Below are 21486 nucleotides of genomic sequence, written 5' to 3' on the forward strand. Positions count from 1 at the left end.
GAGGAATCTGGCATGAGATTACCTCCTTAATAGTGAGTTTCACTTTAGTAATTATCATGCTGGCGGATGAGCCAGAAAATGAAGATTTGGGAAGGGACAAGCGAAGCTCAAATGTGTTCGACAAATCAAGCATGGGATAGCCGTAGAGCTGTCTACCCAGATAGAGTGGAAAACACTCTCGGATAAAACTTAGTTTACCATCCAATGAGGCGTCTTCATCATCAGCATGCAAAGGTGAGCTGCGGGTGGTGCTTGAATTGCCTGTATCATTAACCTGATACGGTAAGATGATCCCGGAATGGAGAATGGTCTGCTTGTCCCGTACTCGTATACAGTTACAGAAAAAAAAACATTCTTTTGATCCATTTTCAACGAACCGAGCGTTGAAATATTGGTCTGGGTGATGCGCTTCACTACCTCGCATTCTTGAAAAGACAAGCCGACAAGCTCCGTCTTCGAGATTCGGCCCCGTCCCCAAATCAAAGATACCCTCACGTCGCAAAAACCGGTCAAAGCACTTGGAATAATCCAAATCGCTTTCAGATTCGTCCAGCTTGGGAAGTGTTTGCACTTTGACGTCAGTAACGGTCCAGGCTGCACCACCTAAGAAAACTGTTGCAATATTGTGACCAATGTACCGATTGGGGTCTTTTGCAAGCATATCTGAGACGACCTTTTCGACCTCATACTGTCTATCTGCTCTCCTTATGAATAGAACGCTTTTCATTCCACAAGAGCTTAATCTTTGGGAGCCATGTCGAGGAGCCGCCTAATTTATAAGGGTGCCCGTCACATCAGGATTACCCTCTGTGGACATTTTTCGAATTACCGTGTGGAGAATATTACAGGTTATTTTCTGAAGTTCGGTCATGAGTATCGCTGGAAGAGGTAGTGTCCCTTTTTTAATATTTGGAGGAACTAGGGGTTTTTAGTTTCATTTCTTTCAAAAGGTGTTTTGATTGTGGCATGTCCAGGCAGATCACCAAGCTGGAGTTCATTTCGTCATGCTGAACGATTTCATCGATGGTATTCTAGGTCGCATCTTCCTCTCTTCCATGTTCTAAAAAGTCAGATCTTTCTAGAAATTATTGAATAAAGCTCAAAAATTTGTCATATGTTATGAATTTGAAAACACGGCATTTTGGGGCTTTCCCTTGCATCAAGCGATTTTGCTCACCCTACCTTGCACCTTCTTCTTTGGATGTCTGGTACTTGAAAAGTGTCACTTGAACTCAGATTCTCCACAATAAGGGTAGCAAAAGTCATGGATTTTGGAAACAGAGCTGAAGCTTTTGTCGCCATGATTCCTTTCATTGGACGCCAGAAAGATACAGCATCATATTTAAGGACTTGATAGTTTTGCACGTTATTAGCCGTTCATAAGGACCGATAGTGTAGATTTTAGCGGATAGGGACGATACCACCGGTAAAACTTCAATTGCCTGAAACTAACATCATATGAGATGACCGTCATCAGGTGTATGAAGCTGGTCTCTTGTGGTGTTCCCTGTTAGATTATTCTACGAAGAGCGACCTCAAGAGTCATTCCCCATACATAAATGTGACAAAATTCTAAAAAAGTATGCAATATCAAAATCTCTTCACAAGTATCCATATCCTGTGGCCACAAAGTCGTAACAATTCTTTCATGCACCGATTCTAATCGTCTCACCGCAACCTTACATCCGTTATGAGCCACAGTTGCATTCATAATTAGGGATCATCTAGATGTTTTCCAAAAATTTATCCTCATCTTAGTAAAAAATGATTTAGACCACCTTCGAAAAATGCAGTAGACCTCAGGGTGTACCGCCACACTGGTCTCTCATTTGCACCCAATCGGGAGATTCCGGTAGGCCACAGTGAGTGCGAATGAGTCAATCCGAGACACGGCCGGTCAGGGCTGTGACGATCGCGCCACAGAGACATCGTATACATTTTCTAAAACTACCATCAGGTTCTATGGACTCTCAGCATCACGCTGATATAATTTTCTTATTTCTACGATCCCAGGCCGTAGAGGAAATGGGAGAATCGTATACGATCACGTGACCGAGCCACTGACTCATCAGCGCGGTGAAACTACTACCGAGATCCTCCCTAAAAACTCATCTACCATCTTCTTCTTTAGTTGGTAACACGCCCCAGCCGCACCATCAAGGTTTAGAAAATCGACGACTTTTTTTAATTATCCTTATCATTCCCCCAAGTTTTATTCAACAGCTCCCCACCATGCATTATTAAACCTGCCACGAGCTATCTACCCTTTTCAACAAAAGCAAGATATTTCGAAAGTTCAACAGAGATCTAGGCTTGCTCCGCGTGTTTCAACCCAACTGACTCCCACTAGTAACTGATACTCGACCATCGTGGCCAATATTCATTGAACGAATCTGTGCCACCATCGAATCCCCCGAATTTGTATGTTTTCAATGGTCACCATTTCTGACAACACCTACTCCAAAGTGCCGTCCCACCTGCCTCGTTTGCACCGGAAATCCGGTTCGGGCCCTCTGCCCGACATGGCGCCTCCAGAGGGTGCCTCATCCAACGCCACCGAATCTTTCACTGAGGCGTTTCTTCGTGCTTCCAGACCTCAATACCAGCTCCCCACACCTAGTGCCTCTGTCACCACTTCTATGGCCGAGACAAAGGAGGAGAGCAATGAGAAGGTCGAGGAAATCCGCCTTATGGATTTCATTGACGTGCCTTCCTTAGTGTCTGACGACGAAGAGGAAGACTCTGAGGCCGAAAGCCACCACTCTTCTAAGGTTGCCACCCAGTTTCCCAGACCAACTGCCAAACTGCCTCCAGCACTGGCTGCTGCAGAGGTTGTGAAGCGGTCGCTTAAAGAGGAAGCGATTCCGGAGGCTGAACCAGAAGCAAAAGAACCCGAGAAAGAAGAAGAATCCAAGCTGACAATATCTGAAGCTCAGTTTCGCTCGGAAAGGTCCCAACTTATGAAAATTGCCGTCAAGTATGTGGCGATGAAAATCACCAACTCGTTCCCACCCGAGTCCGCTCGAAAGATCGACCCTACAGAGATGCCCTTGGACACATTTCTCCTAATCCTCACAAGCCGCTTGCAACTCACTTTGCCGCTATTTATGAAGGGTATTATTTACTTGTTCAGATACATGGACATTATCTACCTTTTGCGGTACTTGAATCAGTCGAACAACTTTCTCAACTACACAGAGATGGGATTCGGCCTCAAGAAGCTTATCGTTGGCTGTTTCAAGTTGACGCTAGCCAGAGAGAGAATTGGCAAGGATTGGAGTGGCGTCACGGGCTTGGCTAATTCTGAAATCAACACCATCGTCAAGACAGTTGTGAAGCGCTTGAACGGCAAGCTAGCCATCAAGAACGTCGAGCTTCTCAGATTGAAGTCCGAGATTTACCGCTTTGTCAAGATGGTCGTTAAAGAAACCAACTAAGGTCCCGTTTACGACTTTTCATCTCTGCAAGGAACGAATTCTGAGTAAGTCAGATTCAGCATCGAGAGATTCAGTTTCTTTTTATGGCAACTACTTTGACGTTTACTCAATGATGTCTTCTACATTTACTCAACATGTCAGTGCCATCTTTACAGAAGCTCTCCCGCAGAACTGATTTCGGAGAACGATCTGGTTTGCATCGATCTATGCAACTTTCAGGCGTCCTAGACGAGCGACTTACGACATTGGCAAAATGTCCGGTGTACGGGTGCTACTAGGCCTCCGGACTCTTACTTACCGTTCCGTGTATATTAGCGCCAGACCTGGCGAAATCACTAAGCTTTCTAGCGCGTAGACGTCATGGCAATTTCGGTGAGTCACAGGATCGAGCCTACATCGCGGGCCGATGAGCCTGCGGCCAATGAGTTGCTCCTAGTAGTCATCTGTCACGTGATCTCACGGAATCCTCCACCTTTACCGAGACCACCAGCCAAGCTAGAATAGGGGCATTCACCAATGATGTTAAAATACATATGTTTATGATAAGAGAGCTTCGTAGAGGCAAAATTCAAAAGGTTTTATGATGTTTGTGGAATACTTACACTGATCTGGCTATCTGCTCTGTCTCATGAATAGTGCATATATCTACACCGCACTTGGTATACAGATAGCTGTGTTGAAGGCACCACAATTATATATTGAATAGCGTATTCAAATAAAAAAACCTATATCTACTTATTTCAACACTGCAATATAATTCTGATCACCCCAATATAATTGACTTGTTTCCAGCTCCTGACTCACATCTCCACAGATTACCGTATTTAAGGTGAAAAGTCGTGCCGCTACCAAAACACAGCGGGCGCGCGGAACTGCCTTCTATCCATGTGCTATCGCAATGACTCATAGAAAAGGCACTTGTTTAAAAGCACCACAATCTGCACATTTTTATGATATATGAATTTTGATCGATTTCTTCAAGCACAATCTTGAATATTCAGGCTTTGCCGTGCCTTTTCCTCGCGTATTGGGAAAAAAACCTAGACCCCTTGCTGACTCATTTCTTCACGCAACGGCACTATCAGCTCCAGACCTGCACACAGACCCCACCCACCGCATTATCTATTACTCAGTTCCCCATAGTTAAGCCGCGGCGGCGGCTAATCAACTATGCACAGAAAAAAAAAGCAAAATGTCGTACAAATTTTTCACCCTATATAAACTACAAAAGTTTCTCACACTTTTTTTTCTCTCTATATTTCATCGAACTTTTTAACCATGTCTATGCCCAATCCTTACGGCCCCAATCCTCACGACTACCTCTCCAACGTGAACAAGTTCGAGGTGATTGAATCCACCTTGCGTGAAGGTGAGCAGTTTGCCAATGCCTTCTTCACCACGGAAAAGAAGATTGAAATCGCCAAGGCTCTTGATGACTTTGGTGTCGACTACATCGAGTTGACCTCGCCTGTCGCTTCCGAGCAGTCCAGAAAGGACTGTGAGGCTATTTGCAAGTTGGGCTTGAAGGCCAAGATTTTGACCCACATTCGTTGTCATATGGACGATGCCAGAGTCGCTGTGGAGACCGGTGTGGACGGTGTTGATGTCGTTATCGGTACTTCTCAGTTCTTGAGACAGTACTCGCACGGTAAGGACATGAACTACATTGCTCAGAGTGCCATTGAGGTGATTGAGTTTGTCAAGTCCAAGGGCATCGAGATCAGATTCTCCTCTGAGGACTCCTTCAGATCCGACATTGTGGACCTTTTGAACATCTACAAGACCGTCGACAAGATCGGTGTCAACAGAGTTGGTATTGCCGACACTGTGGGATGTGCCAACCCTAGACAGGTTTACGAGCTCGTCAAGACGTTGAAGTCTGTTGTTTCCTGTGACATTGAGTGCCACTTCCACAACGACACTGGCTGTGCCATTGCCAACGCCTACACCGCCTTGGAGGCCGGTGCCAAGTTGATCGATGTCTCTGTTTTGGGTATCGGTGAGAGAAACGGTATCACGCCGCTCGGTGCCCTTATGGCCCGTATGATTACTGCCGACAGAGAGTACGTTCTTGGAAAGTACAAGTTGCACAAGCTCAGAGACTTGGAGAACCTTGTTGCTGACGCTGTTCAGGTGAACATTCCTTTCAACAACCCCATCACTGGTTTCTGTGCTTTCACCCACAAGGCCGGTATCCACGCCAAGGCCATTCTTGCCAACCCTTCGACTTACGAGATCTTGAACCCATCCGACTTTGGTCTCACGAGGTATATCCATTTCGCTAACCGTTTGACCGGCTGGAACGCCATCAAGCTGAGAGTGGACCAGTTGAACTTGAACCTCACCGACGACCAGTGTAAGGAGGTGACTCACAAGATCAAGTTGTTGGGTGACGTGAGACAGTTGAACATCGACGATGTGGACTCCATCATCAAGGACTTCCACAACGAGTTGGGCACGCCTCAGTTGAAGCCATCCAACGGCACCAACGGCCATGCTGTGCCTGAATTGGAGGCTGCTGAAGCTGACGCTGAGCCAGCCGCCAAGAAACAGAAATCGGAGTAAAAAGTTACACATTGGCTCTTTTTTTCCGGTTCCCTGTTCGCTTACGATGATCACGACAAACAAAAAAGTTGAGTCTGGCTCTGGCCAGTTGTACTATAGCGCTTGGGACTTTGCATAACATAAACCTAAAACAAAAAACAAAAAAAAAAGACATCTTGAGAATGGAGCAATCCATTGCTATTTATTTAGTTCTTCAAGAGCCTATGTTAAAAAAGCTGTTAATTGTAGTATTGTAGGTTGGAGCTTAGTGGAACAACGCTGTAGATACCCATTTCAGTTATCTTCGTCAAGGCTAAGTCTAGAGATTCACATGAAAAATTGATCGAATCGTATACTGTGACAAACTTAGTTTCATAAGATATCCATGAGAGTAATGTTCACGCCTAGCCCTTAAAACCAATGAAAGATCGAGCTTTTTGAATTGTTGCAAAAGTAGTGACTTGAAAATTATCATACTGATTAGCACTGGTAAGGCTAGTACTGTGAACGCACATCTCAGTATTAACCCCACAACATTATGATGATAATTGCCCCCAAAGCGACAAAAGACCGCAATGATGAAATCGAGCCCAACTGTAGAAAATAAATCGAAAGTTTAAACCTCAAGATATTGGCGCTTCATGGATAATTCACCAAGCTTCTTCACTACGCTTGATGGCTGCGAAAAGGCTAAATCAATGCCACCACCGAATCCACCTTCCCACACCATTCCACAAACCCATTTTTTCCAATTCTCTTCTATCAACCCAAAAACTTTCACCATTCAATCAAAACACCGCTCCACACCGCTCCACACCGCAAAGGCTGTGGATGTCCGGTTCGGAGGCTCACGTGAGACATACCGACACAGATCGCTTCGAACCTTCTCGATCAACGTAACCACATCTTCATCATGGCCAAGAAAGGAGGCGAGAATACCAAGAAGGCAGCGGGTAACGCCAAAAAAGCAGAAAACGCCAACAAGAAAAAGCAGGCTGCTTTTGACGCTGCCGAGGCCGAAGAGGCTTCCAAGTGGGACGAAGGTTCTAAGAAGGGCAACAAGAAGAAGGAGGATGCCCAGTTCAAAAAGGAAGAAGCTGCACGTAAGAAGGCAGAGCGTGATGCCCTTTTGGCTGCTGAAGAATCGGCTCTTCCTGCCAAAGGTCAGAAGGATAAGCAGAGAGGTGCTGCTAAAGTTGCAGCCAGAAGAACAGGCAAGATCGACGATTTCCTTGATTTCAACAGCGACAAGCCCGAGCTCAGTGCTTCTGGCATCGACAGTGCCTTGGAGGCGTTGTCATTGACCGGAAAGGACGGTGGTGTGGCTGCTAAGGACATCGAAAGACACCCTGAGAGAAGAGTCAAGGCTGCGTATGCTGCCTACGAGGAGCGCCGTTTGCCTGAGGTCAAGAAGGAGAACCCTGGATTGCGCCAGCAGCAGATGAAGCAATTGATCTTCAAGGAGTTCCAGAAGTCGCCTGAGAACCCGATGAACCAGGCCAACCAGGTGTCGTACAACGCCACCACGGACGACGTTTCGGCCAAGAAGCAGGAGTTGAAGGCGTCCAAGGAGAAGAAGTTTGCCTAGAGGTAATTGATGTGAATACGAAGATAAGAGGGTATTGGTGTAGTGTAGGTGTGGTGGTGGTCCTAGTGGAGGTGTTATGGAGGGGGTGTAGTTAGGTGGATTGACAGTGTTGGACATTTATATCGGAAGGTTGTTTGATGTGTTTGTTCGGCGGCATTTATGATATGTGGAGATATCATTGTTGTTTGAAGAGTTGGATGGATCTTGCTAAATGAGGAACCAGAATGGCTGCAACACATGGTGAGAATTGCTCAAGACAGGATGCATGCCAGTTGCTTGCAGCGGTAAAGAAGCCTATTTAACCTCAAAACACAATTTCGCTTTCATTCCAAAAGAAGTAACAATTCGTCGCTTTGACGTATTTTTCATAGCGATCTGCAACTATGGCCTAGACATCTGGATCACAGGACCAGCCGTACCACCTACCCCACCAAAACCAGTCAATAGCACTTTTTATCTTTTTTTTACAAAATCCACACCACCACCATCAAAAGCCGAAAACACAAAATCCCACTTCCGTTGATCCTGTTCATCCACCTTGCCCCGTATGGATCTGGTGCCCACAGGCTGCGTGTGAATCGCATCTGCCTTTGCAGCCATAAATGGCTGAGTTTCTTTTGGCACAAGCTGGAGTTCACAGAGACCCGTGCACCGTGCCTTCCGCCACTATATAAGAAACGCAGATCCGCCTGATTTCAATTCTCTTATTTTTTTGGCACCTGGCCAACACGTTGTGGTGCTGTTGGGGACTCAGCGCGCCTGTCAAGTAGTGGGACTCGCTTGGCGCGCAGGGCAGATGTATAAAAGGGCCCGCGCCGCCAGAAAAACATCCACTCGAGGCCATTCAAACCCGTCCAGACACCCGTACACCAGTCCAAACACCCATCGGCGGCTCTACGGCATTGCCATATCAAAACAACTACAGATACTTATAAAATTCCATAAAAGATGTCCCGTTTGGATCGTCTCGTGGTGCTCTTGGAAACAGGCTCCACGCCGTACATCCGGAACACCGCTGCAGACCAGCTATCCGACTTGGCCAAGGGCCATCCAGAGGAGATCATCAGCTTGTTGGGAAGGGTGTACCCGTTTTTGAAAGCTGAAAAATGGGAAACTAGAATTGCGGCCGCCAAGGCCTTTGGCGGTATCGTTGCCCATGCGCCATTGTGGGACCCCAACTCAGAAGAGGCCATTGAGAAGGAAAAGCAATTGCAGCACATCGAGGACGCCAACAACGCCACGCGAAGCTCGGAGCCAAAGGTGAAGCTTGAACAGGACGAGGAATTGAAGAAACTAGACGAAAACTTGCTGACTTTGGTCAAGTTTGAGTCCTGGAACTTGCACGAGCTTCTAAAGTCAGGCAAGAAGCTTCTCGCGTCTGGCGGCGCCGAGTTCGAACCTAAAAAGCCAGCCGTTGGCAAGAATGATGAGACATTGCTCCACAAACTCAAGCAACACAAGACGCTAGTCAAAGAAGAGGAAAATGACAGCCCCAGAGGATCGGTTGTTTCCTCGCCCAGCATCAAGACAGAAGTCAAAGAGGAAGTGAGTAGCCTGACACAGTCTTCCCCTCCCCCACCAGAAGGCGGCAAATCTGCAGCTGCCAGTGCCCGTCTCAAGGCCATGCAGAAGCGCAGAGCCAAGGCCAACGCCAAATCTAGCATCAACAAGAACGCCCCGGTGGACTTGTCCCAGTCATCCATTTCCCGCAAGCTCGTCGAACATGGCGAAGTTGACGGTAATGTCAAAACCGAAGATTCCCCACAATATGATTTGACTTCCCAGCAGGGCGGTTCCAAGTTGGTGATGGAGAGCAAAGCTCCAGAGCTATCACCACTTTTATCGCAGCATGCAAAGGTTGTTGGCCTTGTCTGGCAATTTCAGGGTGTTTACGAATTGCTTCTACACGACTTATTCGACGAGAAGTGGGAAGTGAGACACGGTTCCGCCCTCGGTCTTCGTGAGCTTGTCAGAGTTCATGGTAAAGGTGCTGGTCGAGTCATGCGCAAATCGAGAGCTGAAAATGACGCCAACAATGCTGCTACATTGGAAGATCTTTCCGTGAGACTTTGCACGCTTTTTGCTCTTGATAGGTTCGCCGATTTCGTGAACGATACTGTTGTTGCTCCTGTTAGAGAGTCAGGTGCACAGACACTCGCAGCCTTGTTACTTCATCTAGACGACAGGTCCATTGTGGAAACTTTCCACTGTCTCAAATCGCTCGTGTTCCAGGACAGTCTAGGTCCGGATTCCAGGAAATTCTGGGAGGCGAAGCACGGTGGTATGCTCGGTGTTCGTTACTTTGTGAGTGTCAGAACTGACGTACTTCTTCGTCTGCCTGAATTGTTGGACCTGGTGGTATCCATGGTTTTGCATTGTCTCAAGGAAAGCGAAGATGACGTACAGTCTGTAGCTGCCTTGACCCTTGCGCCAATTGCTGCCGAATTTGTCAAGCAAGGCACAGACGTCATTAAGTCGCTACTTGATGTCGTTTGGGAGTGTCTTTCCAACTTCGAGGACGATTTGTCGGCATCTATTGGTTCGGTAATGGACCTTTTGTCAAAGCTTTGCACGCACAAAGAAGTGATCGAAATCATGCAATCCGAAGCTGCTGCAAATCCAGAAAACTCCTTCGACAACTTGCTACCCAAGCTCTTCCCCTTCCTCAGACACTCAATCACAAACGTTAGAAAAGCTACACTCACCACCCTTTTGGAGTTCTTGTCGATCGAGGATCAATCCACAAAGCTTTGGATCACTTCTAAGTCCATGCGTTTAATCTTACAGAATCTTCTCGTGGAGCAGAACTCCGAGGTATTGAAGCTCTCGGAACAAGTTTACTACAGAATGTTGCACGAGATCCCCAATAACTCATACCTCGAGAAGGTTGACACTTACATCGCCCCATACTTGCATTCAATCATGGCTTTACTCATGACTCCCATTGGCATTGCCAGACATAATTATCATCTCAACACAGGGCTCATTATAAAGCCCTCTGGTGCCACTTTTGAGCCATTACCCCGCCGTGACTCTCCTTCAGAATCGGACATTTTTGAACCTCCTACAAATGGTGAAGTTGCACCTCAACCAGCAAAGAGGGGCCGTAAGAGAAAGACCGAGGAAAAGACGAAAGCTCTCACTCCGATATCTGATGAACTCAAAATCAACATCGATGCGCCAGTTCACAATGGTGATGTCATGTTCGTTGGATTTGACACTTTCATCGCAACGAGAACTGCACTTGCAAAAGCTCTCGGCTCAACTATATCGCTTCTTGAAGATGAAGATGTTCTCAAGAGAACTTTCGAAAGTCTCTTGATATACACAACCTCGCCTCATGCCACTCCACGTCTTTTCACTGCGATCGTGGTAGAAGAGTTTGCTAACGCTTCCAAGAAGAATGAGAAGACTCTTCCAACAGAAACTGCTGAGAAATTCTCTGCAACATTTTTGGAAGCACTCACAGCCCCAGAGAAGGTGCCGTTCTTCCGCGAGCTCGTCCCCAAACTTAAAAGTGTGCGAACTTCGTGTCTTCAGCTCTTCGACGTCTTTGTCACGAATGGAAAACTTTCACACAGTAAGGTTCCACAATTACCTGTTGTTGTCCAAGGCGAGAACGGCTCAGGTCCAGGTGCATTTGGAATCGAGAGTGCGGAGAAGTTATTAGATGAGACTTATCCAAAACTTGTTAAAGCTTTGTCATCTTCATACAAAATCCTGGCGAACCTGGCGCTAGAAGACTCGAAGCACCGTATAAGAGTTGCTTTGGGAGAGGCCAAGCTTGCATTGAGTCAAAGAACGACAAGCATCAATGCGGCTTACGCAGCTGCAATTCTTGCGCTCACTGGTGTTCTGAAGAAACTCAATCCAATTATCAGATCGCTCATGGACAGTGCCAAGCAAGAGGAAACCGAGTTGTTGCAAAAGAGATCCGCCATTTCAATTGCAGCTTTGATCGATGAGCTCAAGAAGATCAAGAAGGTTGGAGCCGCTGACAAGATTTTGAAGAATCTCTGTTCCTTCCTTTGTGTCGACACTTCTGAAGTTCCGGAGTTCGTTCACAATTCAACTTTCAAAGATGCCATTCTCTCTTTGCGGAAGGAGGAAGCTAAGACAGATCCAGCTGATATTGCGGCGCATGAGAAGGCTGTTCATGAGGCTAGAATAAAGAGAAATGGTGCTTTGCTTGCCTTGGATGAGATTATCGAAATCTACAAGGAAAACATTTTTAGCGAGCTTCCTAAATTTAAGGAAATTCTCTTTGGTACTCTTGGCTCCATGGAAACAACAAGTGCGGATGATATGTCTAAGGACAATTCTTTGGGTCAGAGTATTGTTGATGCATTGGGCGTTTTGAGAGCTGTTCTTCCGAAATTGAGCTCATCCCTCTATCCCGAAATCGCAGATCAGATGCCCAGGTTGCTTGCTGGTTTGAAATACGAGTTGAGTGTCTTCCGTTATTCCTCGGCCAAATGTTTTGCTACCATTTGTTCAGTCATGCCAGCGAAAGCATTCCCGTTCTTGGTCCGTAACATCATACCCATGCTCAACAATGCTGGTAATTTCCGTGAGCGTCAAGGTGCTACTGAAGCCATTTACCATGTTTCGAATGCCATGGGAGCCGACATTCTTCCATATATTGTTTTCCTTATTGTGCCTGTTTTAGGTAGAATGAGTGATGCAGACCATGATGTTAGAATCTTGGCCAGTACAACATTTGCCTCCATCATCAAGCTTGTGCCCTTGGAAGCTGGTATACCCGACCCTCCAGACATGCCACAGGACCTTTTAGAAGGCAGGGACAGGGAAAGAGAATTTATTCTGCAAATGATGGACCCCACTAAGATCAAGCCATTTGAGCTTCCTGTCGCTATCAAAGCAACTTTGCGTAAGTATCAGCAGGAAGGTGTCAATTGGCTCGCGTTCTTGAACAAATACCATTTGCATGGCATCTTGTGTGATGATATGGGTTTGGGTAAGACATTGCAGACCATTTGCATTATTGCTTCTGATCATCATATGAGAGCTGAGAAGTTCAAGGAGACACAAGCGGAGGAGTTCAGAAGATTGCCATCATTGATTGTGTGTCCTCCATCTTTGACAGGTCACTGGGAACAGGAAATGAACCAATATGCCGAGTTCATGAATGTTGTCGTTTATGCTGGTGGTCCATCCGTTAGAGCCAACCTTCGGGCGAAGATTCCTGATGCAGATGTTGTTGTGACTTCCTACGATGTTTGTCGTAACGATATCGATGTGATTTCGGGTCACTCCTACAATTATTGCGTGTTGGACGAAGGGCACATCATCAAGAACTCTTTCTCGAAATTGACTAGATCCGTGAAGAGAATCAATGCCGAGCACAGACTTATTTTATCGGGAACTCCGATCCAGAATAACGTCTTGGAGTTGTGGTCTTTGTTTGACTTCTTGATGCCTGGTTTCTTGGGTGTCGAGAAGGTGTTCATCGAGAAGTTTGCCAAGCCTATCGCCGCCAGTCGTAACAGCAAGACTTCATCAAAGGAGCAAGAGGCTGGTGCTTTGGCTCTTGAATCTCTCCACAGGCAAGTTCTTCCCTTCATGCTTCGTCGTTTGAAGGAAGAGGTGTTGTCTGACTTGCCGCCAAAGATTATTCAAGATTATTACTGTGAGCTTTCGGACTTGCAGAAGAAACTCTACAAGGAGTTCGCCAAGAAGCAGAAGTCTGTCGTTAAGGACGAGGTGACCAAGGAGGACGAACCTATGGAACCTTCGACTGAACCACCCAAGACACATATCTTCCAGGCATTGCAGTATATGAGGAAGTTGTGCAACCACCCTGCTTTAGTGATCACTCCAAATCATCCACAGGCGGCTGAAGTTGCGAGCTATTTGGCAAGCAAGAAATCTGATCTCAAGAGCATCGAGCATGCGCCTAAGTTGAAGTCATTGAAGAATTTGTTGCTTGAGTGTGGAATTGGAACTGGCGACAGTGAATACCTTAACTCCAAGGGCAAGAGCAAGCAGAAGCAATTGCAACAACAGCAGCAGTTCGTTTCTTCGGAGGGCGTCATTTCTGAACACAGAGCTTTGATCTTCTGTCAACTCAAGGATATGGTGGATATCGTTGAAGAGGAGTTGTTCAAGAAGCACATGCCCTCGGTAACCTATATGAGACTTGATGGCCGTACTGATCCTAGAGAGAGACAGAAGATTGTCAGGAAGTTTAACGAGGATCCCTCGATCGATGTTTTGCTTTTGACTACCAAGGTTGGTGGTTTGGGTCTCAATTTGACCGGTGCAGACACTGTTATTTTTGTGGAGCACGATTGGAATCCTATGAATGATCTTCAGGCCATGGACCGTGCCCATCGTCTCGGACAGAAGAAGGTGGTGAATGTGTACAGATTGATCACTAAATCCACGTTAGAGGAGAAGATCATGGGTTTGCAAAAATTCAAGATGAATATTGCTTCTACCATTGTGAATCAGCAAAATGCTGGTTTGTCGCTGATGGACACGAACCAATTGTTGGATTTGTTCGACGTTGACGAGCAGGCTACGAAGATCGAGAACGGTGATGACAAGAAGGACAAGAAGGTTCCAGATGATTTGATTGGTGGAGGAATCCCATCCGAAGCCGTTGGTGAGCTTACTCAGCTCTGGGACGAATCGCAGTATGAGGATGAGTACAACCTTGACAACTTTATCAAGACCCTTAAGTAAGCGGCTTGCTTACAACAGGCTCACTCTGAGTGGACGCACCTTCCAGTGCGACTTTCTCTATAATGAAGAACTTTTTCTAGAGAAGACGCTCAAGAGTAAAAATACGACGATCATTTCATTTTTTGATGAACTTTTGATGTTCACCGTTTCATTGACGCCTGAGGGGTAGAGGGGTACACCAAGCGAGATGCGATGGAGATGGCGATGCGAGCAGCGGGTCTGATCTATTCTGCAGGATGTGCAAGTTAATGCTAGAAAAAATCTTTGACACACATAGATAGGCTCAAACAAGCAACCCGCAAGCATCCGAGCATGAACGAGAAGGAGGAGCGGGCAATCGAAAAGCTCGGCACTGAAGCACAGACCTCTTTTGGGTATCTTGTATCGGACGAGAAATCAAGCACAACAAGAGCTCCCGAGGCTTTGGATGCGAAGCAGACCAAGTCTCTTGATGTCACGAAATCTTCGCCTAAATGGGTCCACTTCGTTGCCGGCGGTATCGGTGGTATGGTGGGTGCCATCGCTACGTGTCCCTTAGACGTGGTGAAAACCAGACTTCAGTCGGATGTGTACAACCAAAGCTACAACAAAGCACCCAAATCTAGCAATCCTTTGATCAAGGGAGCACAGCATTTCTCCGAGACTTGTGGTGTTATTGGTCAAATATACAAAAACGAAGGTGGCAGAGCGCTCTTCAGAGGTTTGGGTCCAAACTTGGTTGGTGTGATTCCTGCAAGGTCCATCAACTTTTTCACCTACGGCGCTACTAAGGAGTTTGTTTCGAAGAACTTCAACAACGGCAATGAAGCAACCTGGATCCATCTTGTTGCCGGTATCAACGCTGGTTTTGTCACGTCGACAGCAACCAACCCAATCTGGATGATCAAGACTAGACTACAACTTGACAAGACAAAAGGCAAGCACTACAAGAACTCGTGGGACTGCCTTCGATACATTCTTAAAACTGAGGGATTCACCAGTTTGTACAAGGGTTTGAGTGCATCCTATCTCGGTGGTATTGAGTCCACTATACAATGGGTCTTGTACGAACAGATGAAGCTGTTCTTGAACCGCAAGTCCTTGGAGAGACACGGTCTCGACCAGTCAAAAAAGAGCACGAGCGACCACATTTACGAGTGGTGTGCCCGTTCAGGTGCTGCCGGTGCAGCCAAATTCTTCGCTTCGCTCATGACATACCCGCATGAAGTTGTTCGTACTAGATTGAGACAGGCTCCTTTGGAGGCCACAGGAAAGCCAAAGTATACCGGGCTTGTCCAGTGTTTCCGCTTGATCATCAAGGAAGAAGGATTCGTCAGTATGTACGGAGGCTTGACTCCACACTTGCTCCGGACGGTGCCCAACTCGATCATCATGTTCGGCACCTGGGAGCTAGTGGTGCGCTTCTTGTCGCTGAGCTAGTTTTACGATGTTGTTTGGTTTAGGATTAGGGTGGGTAACGGTCTTGAGGACCCTAGCATAACTTAGCTTGTATATATTTTTCATGCATGGACGTCTTCACTCGACTCGTAGTCTTTTGGAGGTGTGGTCATCGTCTGACTCCGAACTATATCCGCCATCACTATCATGATCGAGGTTACTGGGAACAACTGGTTTCGGTTTTGGTTTCGGTTTAGAAGCTGCTTTTTTCTCAGGCTCCGGAGCTTTTTCAACCTTGATGTTCTGAGGACTTTTGTAAAACTGAGGAGCGTCGCCTTCAGGCATTGTGATGCCCAACTCCTGGATCAAAGGGTCTGGAGCGTATCTTGTCTTCTGGCGTAGAGGTCCAGTCAAATTGGGATATCGGTTACCTTGTTCGTCCAACGGAACTTTACCTAGAGGGTTCAATTCCGGGTTGAAGTATATGCTGTCTTTTCCCCAAAGCCGTCTTTGGTCCTTCTCCTGTTTTGCTTTCTTCTGCTTCTGCTGGTCCAAGAAGCCATCGAGCTTATCGCTGTGGAGCTTGTTCTTTCTGATGAACTGCCAGTCCTCTTTGAGCAGCTTCAATCGTTTTTCATCGTTCTTGTCTTTCTCGAGTCGTTCAATCTGGAAGTAGAGCCGTATCGGGTCTATTTTCGTGAGCTTCTCGAGCTTATGCTGGTGTTTCTGTCTCTGCTGGATCTTCTGCTTCAGTTTGACCTCATTCTGGCGCACCTCCTTGGCCAAGCTATAATTTGACCGAATCATGCTGTGGGAGGTTTGAAGGTGGGGGATTTTTGGTTGGATGAGGTAATTAGTGGGAGAAGTTGAGGTGTTGATTGGAGTTAATGTAGATGGATTGCGCGTAATGGGTGCAAATTGTAGATGTGACAGTGCAGGCGAGTGGTTTCTGAAATCTGCAGTTGGGGGAGGCTAACAAAAAGGTGAAATAGGAATATAAGGTTAGAATGTTCATTTTTTGAAGATCGTGAAATGATAGGGTTAGTGATCTGTCTTTGGAGTATGGTAGGGTATCACCATGCTGATCGGTGCACTTCTTATAGAGACAGTGTTATCAGGTAGAGCATATAATCTACAGCTCTATACTTTGCCATCTCCAAGTCTACCCCTCACCTTTCCTACTCGATTACTTTTCATATAGACTTGATTAAAAAATAAAAATTTTGCTTCACTGACCATTTCATGGTACCAGCCTTCCAGATGGCTTCCTTCCTTGTCAACGGTTTCGCAGCCATTAATCCATCAGTTCACAACTCACCGATTGGCCAAAAACTGACCATGAAGCAACAGACCAGTTCAAAGAATGCCTCCTCCACTCAAAAAAACCAAACAAAACTCCACGAAACCAAACTCCAAACAACTTCTCCCTTACCTTTTAGCAGCTATCCACCACTACCACCATTCGCACTCCTACATCAACACTACCAACTACTCCATCTTCCAACCCCAAAACCATGAACAAACTACAAAAACAGCCCCAACAGCGGCCCAACCCGCAGCCCCAAGTCAACTCGCAGATCCCCGCAGAGGCCCTAGAACTCATCAGAAACAGACTCAGCCAGGTCCACCAGCTGCTTCGGAAACTAGCAGACCAAATCAACCTCCACAACCGCAACCCAGCCAAGGTAAAGCTCCCGTCTTATCTGAACCTCCAGCTGCAGTTCCAGGTGCTTATCACGCAGCTCCAGACGATAGCGGCGAGGTTGGACTCGAATGACGAGGTTCTCAAGGCCACCAACGTGTATCCACTTCCTGCTTTTCCTACCACACAACAGGAGGGGCTTGTGACCACGTTGCTTCGAAAGAAGCCGCTTCCCGAGGTGGACGAGTGGATTGACGCTGCAATTGCCGAAAGCGATCAGTTCAAGTTGCCTATTCACACGGACGACGATTTCGCTGAATGGTGCTATGCGAAGGTGAAGGAGCTCGAGGACGAGTTTACGTTTGAGGGGTTTCATTCGGAGAAGGAGTTGGAGTTTATGGAGACGGAGGAGGGCCAGAAGAGCGAGAAGGCCCGGAAGGATGCCGAGGAGGAGAAGGAGAAGCTTGCCAGTGAGATTAGCGGAGGAAAAACGCCCATGTCACCGAATGTGGTGCTCCGCTTCATGAGCCGTGGTGTTCTACAGTAAGGCGACGCTTTGATATTTGATCAAAAATCCGACAAAGTGACGAATCCACCAAAATTATCTTATCTAGGTTGGAGCTCAGCCAATCATTACAATGAAAGCATGCTATAACCTCTCAATTATGTCACTGCTACACCGACAACCACGCTTCAATGCACATTCAATGCATTCCGTTCAACGCATTTAAGTCAATGCATTATGAGACGGCACTCAACTATACAGACCTCTTCGGTCACTTAAATACACCGCCAAAGTCAAACATCGCAGGCAACACCATCCCCCGCCTGTATTCACCCTCCCCTATCTATAAATACACCTTCATCTATTCGCCACTGGGCCCTTCATCCGCTAGGCCGCCTCGCCTGCCGTCTCCGGATGGGTATAGAAGTCGTAGAAGTACATCACGGCAAAGACGAAGAAAGCGGCCGAACCACCCAAGGTGACGTTTCTCATAGAAATTCTCGTGGCCAAGAGCTGGCCGCCGATACACGCGGCAGCCGTGCAAATGCCGTGGCCAACCACAGCACCCAAAATGACAAACCAGTAGTCCAGACCAGCAGCCATGGCAATGGTGGCAATCTGGGACCGGTCACCCCACTCACCAAGGAAGGTCATGACAAAGACTTGGATCCAGACGGGCGAAAGAATGAAAGAAGCCAAGTTCTCAAGCTGGAGGCCAAACTCCTGATACCACTTCTTCGGGCTGCTCTTGACAGGCTCTATGTTGTCACCGCCGCCTTCCAAGTTGTCCATCTGGTGGTTCATGTGCGACGAGGCGAGCTCTTCCTCCACCTCTGCAAGCTCCTCGTCCACGCCTGCTTCCTTGGACATGGAGAGACCCTCCCTCAACAACTTGACACCGAAGATCACAAAAAGCACCGAGGCCAAAAACTGCGTGACCCTCTGCGAGATAAGGGTGGGCAACGCGTGGCCCACGATGCCCGAGAGCACGGTCATGACGGCCAAGGAGGAGAAGGCCGAGGAGAAGACGACGAGCTTCAGGTTTTTCATGGCCATGAGTGCAGCAATGAGAAACGTCTTGTCACCGATTTCACTAACAGCGATCATCGACACCGCCATGTAGAAGCTAGCCATGTTGTCGTTGTGCTCCTCTGCGTTTTCTGAAGGCACCGTGCCTTTTGGTTCGTTGTCCTCGGGCTTCAACGGCTGTACCCCTAGTCTAGGAGCAGCCTTGTAGGACAGGATCTCGTTGTTTTCGTCGTCAAGGGCAATGTTAGGAGCAGTGCCTGAACGAGGCAGTGCTGCCGCAAACACCATCATGGTACTCAAGGCAGCCACGGTCCATTGAGATGTCCACTTCATGGTTCCTGAGAAGAGTGGATATGGATATGCTCGGAGTTTTCAAATGAGCGCGCTGATACCGAAGGATGTCTCCACCTATGCAGTCGGGCAAAGCAGGAAGGGTAGGAAATGAAATAAATCCAGGAAAAAGGTAGACCTGCTTTTCGTTTCTATTGTGTAGTCGGATCGGCCGTTGGACTATTTCGGCGCGGTAGATAAGCGGTGTAGACGGAGGAGCTGTGTGCAGGCTGGACAAAGAGGTTCCCGGAGTAGAACGGCGATAAAAACGGGGTGAAACGTAGACGATAGGTTTTTGGATGAACGGCTTTTGGATATTTCGGAACCACGAAAGGAGGCGGCAGCCGTGGCATCACGTGGAGAGCTGGTCGGTCCGCAGTTTCCCGAGGTGCATCGCGTATACTGCCAACTCGCTTATGTGAGCCCCTATTTGGTGGTTAGGGGCCATGGAGTGGTCAATGGGTTGGAGGGATTTGGGGTTGAAGATTTGGAGAGCTGTGGGGGATTGGGCAAGTTAGGGGGTAGTTATGTCGTTAGAAGATGGAGCGATGAGGTGGAAGTGGAAAGTGAAAAATGGGAGATTGACGGCGTTCACGACGATCCAGTGTATGTCAATTTAAATGCAATTTGTGGTTTTGAGTAAATGCCCGGAAACTGTAGCCGGGTTGCAGTGTTGCAGTTCGTACGTCTTCACTGTTCGGTTTCGCAGCCATTCGATGCGGCATCCCGAGGACGTCATCGCAAAGGGCAATAAGTCCGACGACCCTTACGTAATTCTCCAATCGGGGTTTTTGAAATGGGGATATTTCGATTTGTGGAAATCTTCGGTGAAAACTTCGGATGGCAGGTCGGTTCGCTTCTTCACCTCTCAGTGCCCAGTCCTTGGCAATGGAAAAAGTGCACCAGACAGCCGAAATCAGCCAATGTGTCAGAGCCCATTTTCAAAGCTGACAATCGATATTTTTAGCGCAAACTTAAAATCAAAGCTAATTGGCAGCCTTTCATCACTGGGTGCCAGCACGTGCCGTGTGTCACGCGCCGGTATCAACATCGCTTATCGGTCCTAGGCATTACGCCTCCATGGCTGCAAGGGTCTTTTCCAGATTCAACTCCAAATCAGCTCTTGCGGAGCGGTTCCAGCAAATCCTCGATGAAAAAATCTCATCGGCTCCCTCCTCAATCATAGATCAGGACCCAAAGCTCCGACAGCTATATGCCCAGTATTCCAAGGACAGTGCTGAAAAACAGTATCAGCAGAAGTACCAGAAGGAGTTGGCGTATGTGAAGAGTGAAAATCTTCTTCGAACAAAAGAAGCTCGTGAACTTGCCGATACCATAACCAACCCGCCATGGAAAGGAACAGAGAGGGTTGAAGATACGGCCCTTCGTATGCTAGTGGATAGTGCACCAAAGGCAAAAGCCATGCCTCGGCAAAAGACAATCATCACGCCACCTGTTCCCACAAAAGAACGAGTTGCAAACGCCAGAGAGTCCAGCTTGGATTATAAGGTTTCGAAATTCAAGACACCCGAGGAAAAAGAGAAGGACGAGTTTCGGGAGATGTACAAGGAACGATTGATGGGACCGTCGATGTTCATCGATGCAACCTCGCCACGGGCCACCTTAGGAATGATCGGATCGTTGGCAGATGCACGAATCAACGCCAAGATAGACCACAAGAGCGGAAAGTTCAACACCCCAGATATGGACTCAGTGAGAGGGAAGCCCTTGGATCGCCAGAGACTAGCCAATAGCACAGACACAAATTTCTTCGTTAATGAGATTCTAAATTCACAGGAATGCCTTCCGCCGTGGATCGACAGTCAGCAAGGAGTAGAGAGGGAAAAGCAAGTCTTCCGTCTCGAGTTGCAAAAAAAGTGGTTCAACGTGATCATCTCTCGTCTACTGAAGAAGCATGGCTCGCTGAAAACCGATCTACTTCCTGTCGTGGGCACCGATAGTGCCGAACTATCCAAAGACTTGTACCTCCCAGTCTTTCTCAGTGCCAACCAGTCGTACATCACAGCGAAAGTGGCGGATTTGAACAAAGGCATTCGCAATTATAACCTACAATGCCCCTCCACCAGTTTGCACAAATGGAAGCTAACCGTCGAGAAGGAGGTCGACCTTCTGTTCGCCACGGTTGTTCGTAACATTACTGCATTAGTTGATGAGTGGGTCGAACGACAAAACAGCATCAGACGTATCGATCCAGCTGAAAGTGGCGCAGGCAGCTCCATGCTCGGTCTTTTCGAGCTGTCTAGAGGAGGGTATGGCTCTGGTAGCCACTACCAGGTGATTGAACGCCCAGCACAGAAGATGGAGT

At 47.4% G+C, this 21486-nt stretch overlaps 8 protein-coding genes across 8 annotated transcripts; 6 read left to right on the forward strand and 2 right to left on the reverse strand.

Annotated features, from left to right (window-relative positions):
• Positions 1–2432: 2432 nt before the first annotated feature.
• On the forward strand, positions 2433–3437 carry C7M61_004561 (uncharacterized protein; the record flags this gene model as incomplete). The annotated part of the gene is made up of 1 exon (XM_024859880.1): positions 2433–3437. One exon carries the CDS (start codon positions 2433–2435, stop codon positions 3435–3437), a length of 1005 nt encoding a protein of 334 aa, XP_024712029.1.
• Positions 3438–4715: 1278 nt separating this feature from the next.
• On the forward strand, positions 4716–6002 carry LYS22 (Lys22p; the record flags this gene model as incomplete). Its single annotated transcript, XM_024859881.1, has 1 exon — positions 4716–6002. One exon carries the CDS (start codon positions 4716–4718, stop codon positions 6000–6002), a length of 1287 nt encoding a protein of 428 aa, XP_024712030.1.
• An 892-nt stretch (positions 6003–6894) lies between these two features.
• Positions 6895–7569, forward strand: C7M61_004563 (uncharacterized protein; the record flags this gene model as incomplete). The annotated part of the gene is made up of 1 exon (XM_024859882.1): positions 6895–7569. One exon carries the CDS (start codon positions 6895–6897, stop codon positions 7567–7569), a length of 675 nt encoding a protein of 224 aa, XP_024712031.1.
• Positions 7570–8517: 948 nt separating this feature from the next.
• On the forward strand, positions 8518–15696 carry C7M61_004564 (DNA-binding ATPase; the record flags this gene model as incomplete). The annotated part of the gene is made up of 2 exons (XM_024859883.1): positions 8518–14273; positions 14589–15696. The coding sequence occupies 2 exons, from the start codon at positions 8518–8520 to the stop codon at positions 15694–15696; spliced, it is 6864 nt and encodes a 2287-aa protein (XP_024712032.1).
• A 96-nt stretch (positions 15697–15792) lies between these two features.
• On the reverse strand, positions 15793–16461 carry C7M61_004565 (uncharacterized protein; the record flags this gene model as incomplete). Its single annotated transcript, XM_024859884.1, has 1 exon — positions 15793–16461. One exon carries the CDS (start codon positions 16459–16461, stop codon positions 15793–15795), a length of 669 nt encoding a protein of 222 aa, XP_024712033.1.
• Positions 16462–17168: 707 nt separating this feature from the next.
• MED8 (Med8p) lies at positions 17169–17843 on the forward strand (the record flags this gene model as incomplete). The annotated part of the gene is made up of 1 exon (XM_024859885.1): positions 17169–17843. One exon carries the CDS (start codon positions 17169–17171, stop codon positions 17841–17843), a length of 675 nt encoding a protein of 224 aa, XP_024712034.1.
• A 345-nt stretch (positions 17844–18188) lies between these two features.
• Positions 18189–19163, reverse strand: GDT1 (putative ribosome biosynthesis protein; the record flags this gene model as incomplete). Its single annotated transcript, XM_024859886.1, has 1 exon — positions 18189–19163. One exon carries the CDS (start codon positions 19161–19163, stop codon positions 18189–18191), a length of 975 nt encoding a protein of 324 aa, XP_024712035.1.
• Positions 19164–20240: 1077 nt separating this feature from the next.
• On the forward strand, positions 20241–21459 carry C7M61_004568 (uncharacterized protein; the record flags this gene model as incomplete). The annotated part of the gene is made up of 2 exons (XM_024859887.1): positions 20241–21430; positions 21456–21459. 2 exons carry the CDS (start codon positions 20241–20243, stop codon positions 21457–21459), a joined length of 1194 nt encoding a protein of 397 aa, XP_024712036.1.
• Positions 21460–21486: the final 27 nt, after the last annotated feature.

This window comes from Candidozyma pseudohaemuli (assembly GCF_003013735.1).
Source record: "Candidozyma pseudohaemuli strain B12108 chromosome Unknown scaffold00015, whole genome shotgun sequence".
NCBI classification, from domain to species: domain Eukaryota; kingdom Fungi; phylum Ascomycota; class Pichiomycetes; order Serinales; family Metschnikowiaceae; genus Candidozyma; species Candidozyma pseudohaemuli.